This window comes from Engraulis encrasicolus, chromosome 2, assembly GCF_034702125.1.
Source record: "Engraulis encrasicolus isolate BLACKSEA-1 chromosome 2, IST_EnEncr_1.0, whole genome shotgun sequence".
In the NCBI taxonomy this organism is placed as follows: Eukaryota; Metazoa; Chordata; class Actinopteri; order Clupeiformes; family Engraulidae; genus Engraulis; species Engraulis encrasicolus.
Window position 1 is genome coordinate 42,758,210 of NC_085858.1, and position 13,139 is coordinate 42,771,348.

Sequence of the window (13,139 nt, forward strand, 5' to 3'; positions counted from 1 at the left end):
TAGCGTTCTTCAACATTCGAACTGAGATGAAGCCTTTTTTGTCACGGGTGCGCTCTGACTCTCCGAGTTTAAATTGCGGGTCTAAATGCATTTTCACGCCCGAAGAACAACTCCAGTAGCTTCCAAGTGAACTATTTTCATGCAAAAATCACCTGGTCAGGCTATTGTTCAGAGCCACATCATCTGAAATGCTAGCTAGTAGAGACCGACCGATCGATCGGCCGGCCGATTTAATCGGCCGATTTTTGCTATTTTTTAATTAATCGGCATCGGCCGATTTTCTCATTTGGTTGCGCCGATTTTAAGGTCGAGGTCACGTGCTTAAAATTAATGAAAAACGAACGAAATAACAGTCGAGTGGCTCCCCCAGCTGTGATCCTGTCCCTATAGTTCACTTCAGGGAGCCGTTCAAAAACACTGACTCGTTCATGAACAGTGTTGCCAGATTGGGCGGGTGCCCGCCCAATTGGGCTACTTGGGATGAGCGTTGGCGGGCAAAATTGGCCATTTGGCGGTTTTTTTGAGCCATTTTGGGTCCATAGAGGTCAATGTAATTTGTTGAATTTGGGCGGAATTTAGCGCATTTTGGTGGTTTTTGAGAACCTTTAGGGCAGGATTTGGTCAGACACATCTGGCAACACTGTTCGTGAACGTCACACCTCTCTATCAGGCACATCAGCGGGCAGCTACTTGGAGCCTCAATGCTGGTGATAACCACTGTGAAGTTTAGCTCTAAAAATACAATAGTAAATTAAAATCTAAGCGAAATTTTAACAAAAAAGGATGCAAATCTGATATGTGATTGACTTTCACCCCATGTCTATTTGTTTTCAACGGCAACAGAGTTGAAATCAAAGTTACTAGTGTTGTGTGACCACGAGTGCCTTTTACTGACCTAAGGACTATCCCTGAAATTGAGACGCATGGATTGTATCTATTAAATCGCCCTTGCAACTTTCTGGAGTTGTTGGGAGTCTTTTGAAAATATGCTTGAATCTGTGATTATGTCAACCCCAATATTATAAGTTGTTATAGTTCGAATTAAGAGGGAAAACTAACTTAAAAGTCTGGCTAAAGATACTGTATAAAATCGCTCAGCTAGCATGCTAACGTTGTTAGCGAAATCACAAACGTAATCATTTGAAACTGTGAACTGTTCTTTTGTTCACTAACACCCTGTCAGATATCAAGACTGATCTTAGCTGAACTGGGCATGGTAATATGTGATCATGAAGAGTGGCACAATCTGTTCAATTTAAGGTGAATCCTTGTTTTATTAGCACTATTTTAGCACTTCGTTTGTTGTTATAGATACCCATTCATTCTTAATGGCTGAATCGGTTAGCTTGTTAGCTCCCCTTACAGATACTGTAAATTATTTCATAGAGTTCAGAATCAGACTTTGTTGACAATAATAACCATTATAGACATCTGCACACTACCAGAAATGTAGTATTATTTTATTTTGAAGCTTAAAGGTTAAAATAAAATGTTTGTGCTTGACGCTGGCTGACACCTTTGTAGACTCTGGAGACGGTTCAAATCACGTTTGGTGCTCCCATAGAGCTTGAAAGTGACGTCACTTCCCCCCATTTCATTCATGGGACCTCAACGGCGTTTTTAGCCGAAAATCGTAGCATGTAATCCAATGGCAGCATTAAAATTATATTTCGATCCCCTTCGAGTTGTGCCACGAGCTCCACATATGTTGTTTCTGATATTTTTGTTTAATTTTTCATACGAACCCCTAAACTTTTTAGAAAGCTGTGTTTCTTCACATTTTTCATGCAGACGGACTCTGGACAAAATATTTATACGTCTGCATGAATAATCTTCATCTAGCCACTTAAACAGCATATTTGTAGCCCAGCGCATTTAATAACTGAGATCAGAAGATATTTTTAGCTCGTTCAAAAAGTCGAGAATCCCAAGAAAGCCGACCTAAAACCTCGGGAAAGTGGGAGTGAACATTTGGTGACGCAATGTCAGATCGATAATTATTGAGGTTGATCTCAGGCGGAAGTATAGAACAACGAGTTCCCGAGCTTATGTTTTGTGTGACGACACACGCATCATCAACATGGCGCCCATGCATGCAACTGACATGTAAACAGTATCATAAATGCTAAAATATCGTCTTGTAATCACTATCAACAACACCAGTTAATGTCATTCAATTGCAGATGCACATATGACAGCAATGCTGGTCTCTGACTGTTTAATTTAGCTTACTTCAGCTAAAATTATATGTCGTGGGTGTGGAGGCTCAAGTGGAGGTGAAAAAAAAGAAAAGATAACCAAAACAAAACAGGCATGATTCCCGATTGTTCCGGAATCAGTGGCGTTTATGCGCCAAAGTCCAGAACTCACTTGAGCAGTGTCGTCAGCTGTCTCGAGAGGTCCCGAGGTCGTGAAGGCACCATTACTCTCTACCTAGATGGTCAGCTTAGGTTCTGTGAAATGCGGAACTAAGGGACGGGACTTTCAAACTCTATAAGCAACATTACATTGGCAATTGGCATATACGTCTCTATTATGGCCAACTAACACAAAAGAGTACGCAAAAATAACAAGAGAACGTTTTAGAACAATGTCACACCATGTAGGCTACATTTGTTTTCCCAATGAATACATTTGATTTGATTGTGAATTTGAGAAAGAGCAAAAGCATTTCCTATTTCCAGTTTTCTGCACAGCATGCTGGGAGATGGAGTATTATCAGAGGAAGTTTCCTCTCTGGTATTAGTTCTGTTGTTGAAACATAGGGAAAGTTTAGGCATGGCAGTTCCACAGTGAAACTGTATAACATGTATTTTGCCGTTTTGAAATTACTATCTGGAATTGAAAAATCATGGCAATCTGAACATATTCAAATCAATTAATAGACTAACTGACTAGGCACTACACAGTCATTTTTATATAATAGGCTACATAATATTTCTACTAGGCCTATCTATATGAATATTAAGTGTGTAAATAGAACATATGTTACTTTTAATTAATAAAATAAATATGTTATGGATAAATATATAAGAAATAATATTGTTTATATACCGGTATATTTTTAGCATGCCAATTAAGGATAATACGATAGCATATCGGCCCCAAAAATGACTCTGACCTCTAAATATCGGCATCGGCCATAGAAAAACCCATATCGGTCGGTCTCTACTAGCTAGCTAATGTCACCTGACAGGCAGGTTTCATTCTGTAGATAAAAGTAGATGTGCCAAAGCACTCACCCAAAATTAGGTTACTTCCTGCTGTGTTGCATGATGTTTTTCATTACAACCTTCCATTTTACACCTATCTTGATGATGGCAGCAAAACTCCTCATCCTTCCATTATATGTTTAGGAATAGGCTAGCTAGCAAGGCACTGACAGGACATGTGTTTTGATTCTCTAGGAAGTAACGTGAGACATGTTTTGGTTAGGGCTAAATTGCTATAGCACTATTTTGTTTAGGATTAGCATTTGGTATGTATTTTCTAATGATAGATTTAACACAGTGCTGTGGTAATAGCCTATAGAAAGCACTTCCGTGTGTCCATCACGGAAAACAATTCCGTGTCCAGGAGCACGGAATTTTGGCAAAATCCGTGCTCCTGGACACGGATTTCGTGTCCTTAACATCCGTGTCCAGGAGCACAGAATTTTTGGAGATCAGGCTGTGCATAGCACTAGAACTCACAGGCACGCTACGCGCAACCGCTGCAAAGCAGCAACTGTAGGCTCGCAGTTGCTGTCCGTCGTCATATTGTTTTAATTTTATGCTTGATGTATCCTAAACACAACACGTTGGGTATGCAAATACCCATTTGACACACGATTTATTTGTCAATACACATCATTTTTCCAATAGTTTAGAGACCCCCCAATATTTCCCAAATCATATTTTCGGTGTTTCTGGTGTCTGTTTCAGGGGATCTCGGATCCCCCGAGTCCCCCCGTAACTCGAACCATGGTGACGTGGTAGCGGACGGACAGATAGACGTGCCAGACGAATGAACGAAAGAACGGCCATGGCATTATAAGGATGTTTTTTGCTTCCCTTAAGCTGGGCTTACACTGTGCGACTTTTGCCCCGATTTGGCCCCAATTTGGCACTTGCACGACTTTTTGAGAGTCGGGCCGATTTCTTGCTCAATCGCAGGTCAATCGTGAGTCTCGCATCGTGCAGTGTACATGGGGTAACGACAAGCGATTTCGCCTCACGATCGTGCAATCGCAGGGTCGCAAGAAAATCAAAACGGTTTGAAATTCTGGTCGTGGCTTGTGCGTAAATCGCACAGTTAAAGCAGTGCTACGACCCGATTTGACACTTCACATGCACAAATTAATAGGGCCGTGCGATTCGCTGTTGAGCGCGACCTCATCTCCACCTCAGGTGCACATGTTCCCTCCTCTGCAGACATGCCTGTCGCGTCGTACGGTGGAAGCATTTCGCTCGCATCCGACTGTCGGCTCGTGTAGTGTGAGGACGTGAGTCGTGAACTTTTAAACCGTGAAATTGCATTGTGAGCAGAAGCTTAAGACCCACGAGTGAAAATATCGCACAGTGTATGCGCGGCTTTAGTAAGATATACATCCACAAGAAATTTGGAGTCTGTAGTTTCAATTATATGACAGGCCTAAACATCTCTGTGCTAGGGGTTGATAGGGAGCCAGGCTTTTTCCATTTATCATCTACAATGTTTTGAGCTGATGTACATCCAAAATCAGGCAGATCTAGTGTACAGTTTAGGACAAGTGCCTTAAATTCCATTTTCCAGCAGTTAATTTGCCTACCAGATATTGGCGCTATACTAGATTGGCATTTCAGGACTACAGAAATGTTTGTATACGTTATATGCATTCACATGTGAGTTTCTACAGCTGGGAAACATTAGCCTAGAAATCTAGGCAAATTGAATTTGCTCCCGGGGGCAGTCTAGCGGACCCCGGCCGTTTTGCGAGACTTAAAGTTATCCGATGACAGGGGTAATCAAATCGCGAGGAGCGAGATGGGGGGCCGGGCTACACAGGAAACTTTCTAAGAAGAAACATGGCGGCCGTCCGTGCTACGTACAGCACGAAAGTTTTTACTTAATTTAAAAAGCCTGGATGATAATACATATCATGGCTGACATGGATTGATGTAAAAATACACCATGAACTTATCGGACACATTGATCATTGATCTGATCATTCAATGTTTTAAGATAGCTTGGTAAGCTAATTTGAGCATTTTACAGAACCAGATTGTCACACGCTATTATCAGACCACTAATGTAGAATGAAATTGCTGCCCCAATTTCTAATAAGACACATGCCATTAAAAATGAGACATTTGGGAGCTTTGAAAGTCTTTGAGTAGCTAAATAAATAGATGGGAATGACACCTAGTCTACCAAGCTAGTGGCTAGCCAACCTGTCGTCAATAACACAGAGCTAGGTATCCAGCCTTGTATTATACGCCTGCCCCAAAAGATCCATGTCATTAAAAACAAGACATTTGGGAGCTTTGAAAGTCTTTAAAGGGACACTGTGCAGGAAATGGTCAAAAAAGGTACTGCAACTATGCTGCTCATTGAAACTAGGTTCCCTATTGCCAAATTTGATCTTTACATGAAAGTTTACTAAGTAATAAACAAATATTTTCTAGTATGGTCCAAGTACAGTCCTTTTTGCAGCTAAAAAATGGCTATTTTGGGAAATTCAAAATGGCGGACCATGGAGAAGATCCCCCTTTTCATGTATGAAAAGTGCAATTTTTCCAGTCATAATGAATACTTAGAATTTGATGGTGGTGGTAAGTATTTATGAAAAAGGTAACATTAGTGAATGAGCAGCATGAATTCTGGAAATAAACCAGAACTAAAAATCTCACAGTGTCCCTTTAAGTAGCTTACTAAATACTCATGAACGGCCATCCGGGTACTTTGCTCTTAAATTTGCGCTACGCCCCTTTATGGGTGAAAACAAACCGAATGTCTCATTGACTTACATGCTACATCGGTTAACCTAAATGAACACATTCCATGCTTCAGCCACGGCTGTTTGGCTATATTATTTGAATAGCCGGCAACAGAACACGTTTTCGACATGTTGCGCGTGAACAACGCTAGTCTACAGGTCCGTATTTTTCGTTTATTAAACCCCAACATCACCAATTGACTTGTATGGATTGCTTTCCCCCACAAATGGGCGTAACGCACATGGAAAACGTCACGCCGTTCATGAGTATAGATGGGAATGACAACTAGTCTACCGAGCTAGCGGCTAGCCAACCTGTCGTTAATTACACAGAGCTAGGTATCCAGCTGTGTATTAGTTCTATGGGTATACAGCTAGCTAGCACAGAACATGCCATCTTGACAGCAATCGTAAATATAACCATTTAACAAGCCCCAAATTGTGTGGTTCAGTGAGATACATATGCATAATTTTTTCGTGGCCCAACGACAAACTGTGTGTCAGTCAGGAACCTCAATGCATTACCGCAGAGATACACCAGCGGCTATCTGAGCGAGTCGAGCGACGGAAGTAATTGACTTTGTATTGAGTCGAGAGACAAAAGCGATTCTGGAGACTAGAGCGATTTGCGCGACGAGCGCGACAATTTGAAGTTGAAATCTTTTCAACTTTTTATGACGCGGTTCGGCGACAAGCCGCGACAGCCAATGACTGTATAGAGGTCAGTGACCACAGCCAATGGGAATGCTTGAATGCTTTGCCTTCTGCCTGTACGGACATACTCTAGTCTCCTCAGTCTCTCGTATCGCTTGCTGCTACACTCTGTCGCTTGAGTCGCGTCGCCGCTGGTGTATCTCTGCGGTTAGGGGCGCGATAGGGGGCGTTATTCTGTGTCTGGTCCCTACCCAGACCCAAGCCTCCGGTTTTGAGTAGTGGTTGCCATCTCCGACCATTGTGCAAAAGGGCTTGTGACCAAATGCTTCTCAGACAAAATGGGCGGTCCCGAACAAGGAGCAAAAAGAAAAAAAATCAGAGCAAGAACAATAGGGCCTCGCGCCTTCGGTGCTCGGGCCCTAATAACAATATTCTGCGAAAAATAACTCACTCCGTCCACGCTACTGGTTACAGACAGTAATTTGCCTTTTTTTGTACACAATATCTTCCTCACACACACACACACACTTTTAGTAGTTTCTCCCTATGTTCTCCTATGTTGTCCAGTTGCATTGGAAATTGAATAAGGACATATCAGGTTTTATTAAGTCTTGAAATCCTATCTGCTTTCAGGAGGCAACATTCCAGGTGGTTCTGATTTCTGACAGAGATTTATTGTTCATCTTCATGAACTACGGTGATATTACCCTTCCACCACAATATGTCAGCATAAGACCACTGGTTAGTCACTTTTTTTCACTATTCTGCTTATTTGTGAAAATTGGTTTTCTTTAGAGGAAAATGTAATGGCCTAACTCTTTGCTCTGTTTCTTCAGATTGCATTGATTTATGGTGGTGGCGTTATCACTATAGACAGCTGCTTTCCAAATGGCACTATTGACTATGTGAACTTGAAGACATCCAGCAACATCAATGTGCCAGGACGATGGGTCCTTCCCGCCTCAATAGAAACAAACTTCACCTGTGAGTACAGTATTTACTTATTTTATCCGATTACTCGTCTCAACTGAAAGTAAAGACCTTATTCTGATTTGCACAATTGCTTTTGAGTGTCAGGTAAGTTGTGGACTTAAAAACATTAACAACACAGTATAATACTTCATGACTGTTATTAGGAGATTTTTTACGGACAGATATTAGTTTTGGGTCTGAGTTTACCTTTTTACGTGTTAGGGCCTCCGCTGATTGGTCACATAGAGTGATGGTGGCGGTACAAGTTTGTATTTCACCTGGCCGTTTGCTGGAGTAAAGAGAGTGGGTGGTTGGGGAAGGCCTATTTAACCTTTAACACTGCTCTTTGCTACACTTTAGCTCTAGTTTGCACAGCTTTTGGCACCTTTCAGCACTTTTGCACATCTTCAATGTTGCTGCATATGGATTTTAACGATGGATGAAAACAATGATGTTTTTACCTTTGGAATTATGAAGAAGGAAAATGAAGGCAAGCAAATGGAATGTTGGGTCCGCTAATAAGTCGCTAATAAGATTCTGTGTGTGCACTGTATATATATATATATATTTAGCACACACATACATTAAATGTAGCAGAACTTTATACAGTAGACTAGAGTATGCCTGTGTACACAACCACAAAATAACTATACAAGAGTAATTTACTGATCTGAGGAAAGACTTTAAGGCCAAAAATAGCACATACTGTAAAGTTTTGGAACAAAGTGTGATTGTAGCAGACACACACACACACACACACACACACACACACACACACACACACACACACACACACACATTACATGGGTGACTCTAAACAACTCTCCATTGACCTTAACACTGACAAAAGTTATCTGGAGGTTTATATCACCTTCATACGGTAAACCCAGGCTGAAAATATATTTGAGGGACCTGAGGGACCTGGTCAAGAGGTAGTGTTGACCTAGATGGATGAATTAAATGTCCCATGCCAAACAGCCTTACATGCATACACATACAGTATACAGTGAACAAATCCAAAAGAGCCAACATCACACAAAATAACATGCGCATTAGGCCAGTGATTGCTGCATGATACACATGTCCTGAAGAAAATACTGAAAAAGTATGGAGATGGTAAAGGCTATGTGTTTTTTTCTAAATTTGTATGTGTGCAGTGGTACAATAATTGAATGATTGGGCACCCCTTTTGAAAAACATTATTGGTTTGTCTGTTGATAGCTTGTTGAAGCAATTTCGTGTTAGCATTATGTTAAACCGTATGGAAAGAACACCATTTCAGATGTGAAATCACTTTTATGGGCCCAGCAGAATCAATTGTACATGTAGCCTATTTATTAAAATAGAAATAGGCACATGCTAAATATTCTAGTAATATTTGGTAGAGCCTACTTTTGCTGATGCAATGGGCTGTGGATGGTTCTATAAGCAGACAAGTCCCAGAAATATGGCATTTTGAATTTGAGGTGGTGTGGATAGTCATTGGTAAAAATACAGTCAGCATTCTTGTCTTCCTTCCATTTGTTTTCATTTTTAAAGTGTATATCTCAGGTTAATTTTTATTCAAAATAATGGACTTCCTTTGATAGTTCTACCACTTCAACAATTATCCATCATTTTTTTCATGCAACAGGGCATCAGAAAATGAAATATAATGAGGAAAAGTGTGTATTTTCAGTAATATGTTCAAAGAATTCTAATCTATTGTGTGACGTCAGGCGAGGCCATTCAGTAGCCCGCAGTAGCGGTAGCCCTGTAGCCTATTCTGTACGGTGTGTGATTGAATTATGCCGTAAGGGTATGAAATAAATATCATTGCCAATATTATATAATGACCGCTACAGGGTGCCATGTGACCGTGAGGCAGTAAAATAGCCTACCAGTGTTCGAACTATACAAAAAAAAAATGGGGGGGGGGGGGGGGGGGGGGGGGGGGGGGGGGGGGGGCGGTGAGTGGTTACGATTGCGCTTGCCTCAAAGTGCGAGTCTCGAAGGGCTACCTACCATGTGATTTCAAAATTTCAAGTAGGCCTACACTACAATTTGCGCCACACAACGTGGATTATTGAAACTGAAGACTTGATTTCTTCTATATGGATACTTTCGTTTGGTAGGCCTATAATAACGGACAGTGCAGTTTTTTTTGTGACACACGGACTTTTTCTTTTTTCAAGGAATATAGGTTAACCGAAATAGTCCCGCCGCCGCGTGGGTTACCTATGCTATTGATTTGTGACACGCATGTGGGTGACCTTTATTGAAGTTGCATGTAATTCTATTGATTGAAAATAGGCCATGTGATTTTTACAACAGCGACATGACTCGGGTGGTATACTTTAGCCTACTGTTTTGCACCTAGGAAAAGTTTGACGCGATTTCAGCACCATGGACAGTCACTCCCCAGTCGGGCGAAAAGCACCACATTTTAGGCTACGCAGATCATTTCAAGAGACCCGTTTGTGCTGTTTGTAATTTAGGTAGCCTATTGCATTTAGCTGACACGATATTGGCAGTTAATTAAAAATGATTAAAAGCAAGCCCAAAAATATGAAGGGATTAGTAAAAAAAGAAGCCCATGTCGCATAGCCTAGTCTAGCCTATAGGTCCAAGCAGAATTTGCAACCCTGCATGAATAGCATTTCTACTAAAACTAGTTGGCCAAAAGTTACTAAATCATTTAGAAGTTGTTACAGTGCCCTGCATGAGAAAAGCCGCACGATTACCGGTAGTTGCGATTTTTATTATAGGCCTGCAGGCCACGGCCGTTATATCATTAGTTATCGTCATCTCGCCTATGTAAAATTCCAGGCAAATAAAATTAGAACGTTCACCCATGGCCTCGCCTGACGTAGTCGCCAGGTTACGGTTAAACCCACATTTGCCACAACAAACAACAAAAATCGTTGTTTAACATCGTTTTTGGAGGGACTTATATATGCGGATCATTTATTGAATACAGTGTGTACACATTGATCCAAAGTAGTGGTTAACCTGCGATATACACTTTAAGACTGGGATGACTATTCAACAATATACTTTTGCTCTTGCATGAAATACTGGTTGGATTTTGAACAGTGCTTACAATCTTTGCTCTACAGAAGTCTCTAACCCAGGCATGGCTTTACTTCAACTGTGCAACTGTGTGACTATTGAGCATTATTTTGAAGACTCTTCTGGAGCTGGAGTTTCAGAGGAGTTGATGAGGTCATCTACTTAAATAAGGTTTATCATACCCAGCAATCCAGCCCCGTAACACAATCCTTCTGCCCAATTCCATTGAGCACACTGTATGATTTACAAAAACTACACCACAAAGACCATTACTGGTTTTCAGCTTTTCTATTATGTTTCTGACTAGAGTAGCACGATATAAACCTGTGTGTGTGTGTGTGTGTGTGTGTGTGTGTGTGTGTGTGTGTGTGTGTGTGTGTGTGTGTGCAGGCCCGCCGACAGGGGGGGACAAAAGGGCTTTTGTCCCGGGCCCTGGGATAGGGGGGCCCAGAACTGGGCCCTAATTAAGTTTGTGAATAATGGAATAATGGTAATTTCAAAATAAGATGTTTTTTGAGAGAGGGAGACTGTGCTATATTTACATTAAATAAACGATGCAGATATTTTGCCTTTCCTGCCCTTAAAAAAGGATCAAGAACCCCCACCTCCCCCACCCCCAGTGCACAAATGGTTTGGTCGGTCATTACGAGAAAGAAAAAAACGACTTCAACTTAACGCGGCTCGTGCCAATTTGCCAAGGTGTCTGAAGAAGCAGTCGTTCAAACCAGGACAGAATGAAGGATAGGAGAAAAATAGAGGAAGACACCAGAAGCCCCAGGATTTCAGTAAAAAGTTCTTCAGATGATGCAGGTACTAACAATAGCAGAGGACACAAACAAAGCAAAAGTTTCCCTTCATAAACAGACACGCACTGCACCGCAGCATTCATGTTTAAAACATGATCAGTCACACAGTCGCATCATTTTATAACCACAGCTTAGTAAAAATTGTGTTTCAAATCTGACCATCCGTGACCTTAGCTAGGAATATGCACATTAGCCAACAATCATAAACACGATGAGAAGTTGCGTCGCGCGCAGGGAGAGGGCAAGGGAGAACTTTTAGAACAGCGCTATGCAACGCTATTTCGCTTAGCGCGTATAAATCCCGCTTAGCGCAAATGCTAACACTTTATCAACCTGTTAACTTTGTGGGGAGAAACAGTGTAGATCCGTTTTGCATATACATTTCTGCAACTTGACTTGTTCCTGTGTTTGGCTATTCCTGGTGTGGGAAGATTTTGATGAGGGAGCACAGCACAAGATCTGTGTTCCTGTCATCACACGTCACTTGAAGTCAGTTTAGCAAACTAGAGCTGATTCAGTCAGGTACGTTTTGATGTGCAAGCCCTCAAATTGCTAAAGTAAATTACACGTACACTTGTGTTATTAATGATGTGAATCCTATTTATTTTGTTTCATTTCTAAATAAATGTCATGGCAAAAATGCATGGATAGTTGGATGGATAGGCCCTAGATCATTTACTATGGAATTATTGTATGCGTCATTGATTTGTGAGGCTACTTTGATACCAATGCCATTTCTTTTATAATGGGTAGGCCTAATAATACATAGCATATCACATGATAGTGGTGTGCTTTCAGGCCGAAAGTTTGTGTGGTCTGGCCACCTGGTCTGTCTTGAAAAAGATGGTGGTATGGTGGTTGTTTTTTTGGTTTTTTTTGGTTGGGGGGGGGGGGGGGACAGGGTAGGAGGAAGGGGGGCCCATTGATATTTTTTTGTCCCGGGCCCAGCCAAACCTGTCAGCGGCCCTGTGTGTGTGTGTGTGTGTGTGTGTGTGTGTGTGTGTGTGTGTGTGTGTGTGTGTGTGTGCCTGCATACTGTAGTTATTCTGCATGTTGTATAGTGAAAATCATATTTTGTTCCAAAAACGTATACAGTATGTGCTATTTTAGGCCTTAAAGCCTGTAGTTCTGCTACACTGAATGTATGTGTGTGCTGTACATGCCGTAGGGGCCCATGCAATAAATATAGGCCTATACGGTATATTGCACAGGGCATGTATCCAGGTCAAAACTCCCTCTTGACCAGGTTCCTCAGAAGGTTTTCACCAACTCAACACCCAAATATACATAATTTACACACAGAAAAGTTATTTTGAGCCTGAGTTCACCATATGAAGGTGATTTGTGGCGTATGCAAATTAGCGCATAATTGACAATGTATTGTATAATTGACAATTGACAATTGTATCATTTGCATATGTAAACATCAAAATACAAAAAAACATCCAATATTTGTTTTTCTTCTCTCATCATCCGTAATCAACTGAGAAAGTTTAATGGTGATATCTATTATTTAACATTTTTAGCCTATTCACCTGTAGTAGTCTTGCCTTAACAATATATTTATGCAAATTATGCAAATTGCTCAAAGTGCAACTTTGGGCAACCAAGCTAAATTCTATCCATTAGGCCCATATATCATATTTCTGTAATAGTGTAAAGTAAAAGTGTAAAACCCTGCCACAGATTCCCTCCTACAC

The 13,139-nt window shown here is 41.2% G+C and overlaps 2 protein-coding genes across 3 annotated transcripts in view; both read left to right on the top strand.

Moving 5' to 3' along the window:
- The window catches only part of LOC134439079 (sushi, nidogen and EGF-like domain-containing protein 1), an 83,485-nt gene that overhangs the window by 19,874 nt on the left and 50,472 nt on the right, over positions 1-13,139 (top strand). The gene's annotated exons all lie outside the window — the stretch shown is intronic.
- The window catches only part of LOC134439068 (sushi, nidogen and EGF-like domain-containing protein 1), a 40,889-nt gene that overhangs the window by 16,916 nt on the left and 10,834 nt on the right, over positions 1-13,139 (top strand). For both annotated transcript variants that reach the window (XM_063188896.1, XM_063188905.1), the window contains 2 exons: positions 7,244-7,351; positions 7,447-7,594. In XM_063188896.1, coding sequence (XP_063044966.1) covers positions 7,244-7,351; positions 7,447-7,594 — 256 coding nt within the window. The remainder of the gene's footprint in view (positions 1-7,243; positions 7,352-7,446; positions 7,595-13,139) is intronic.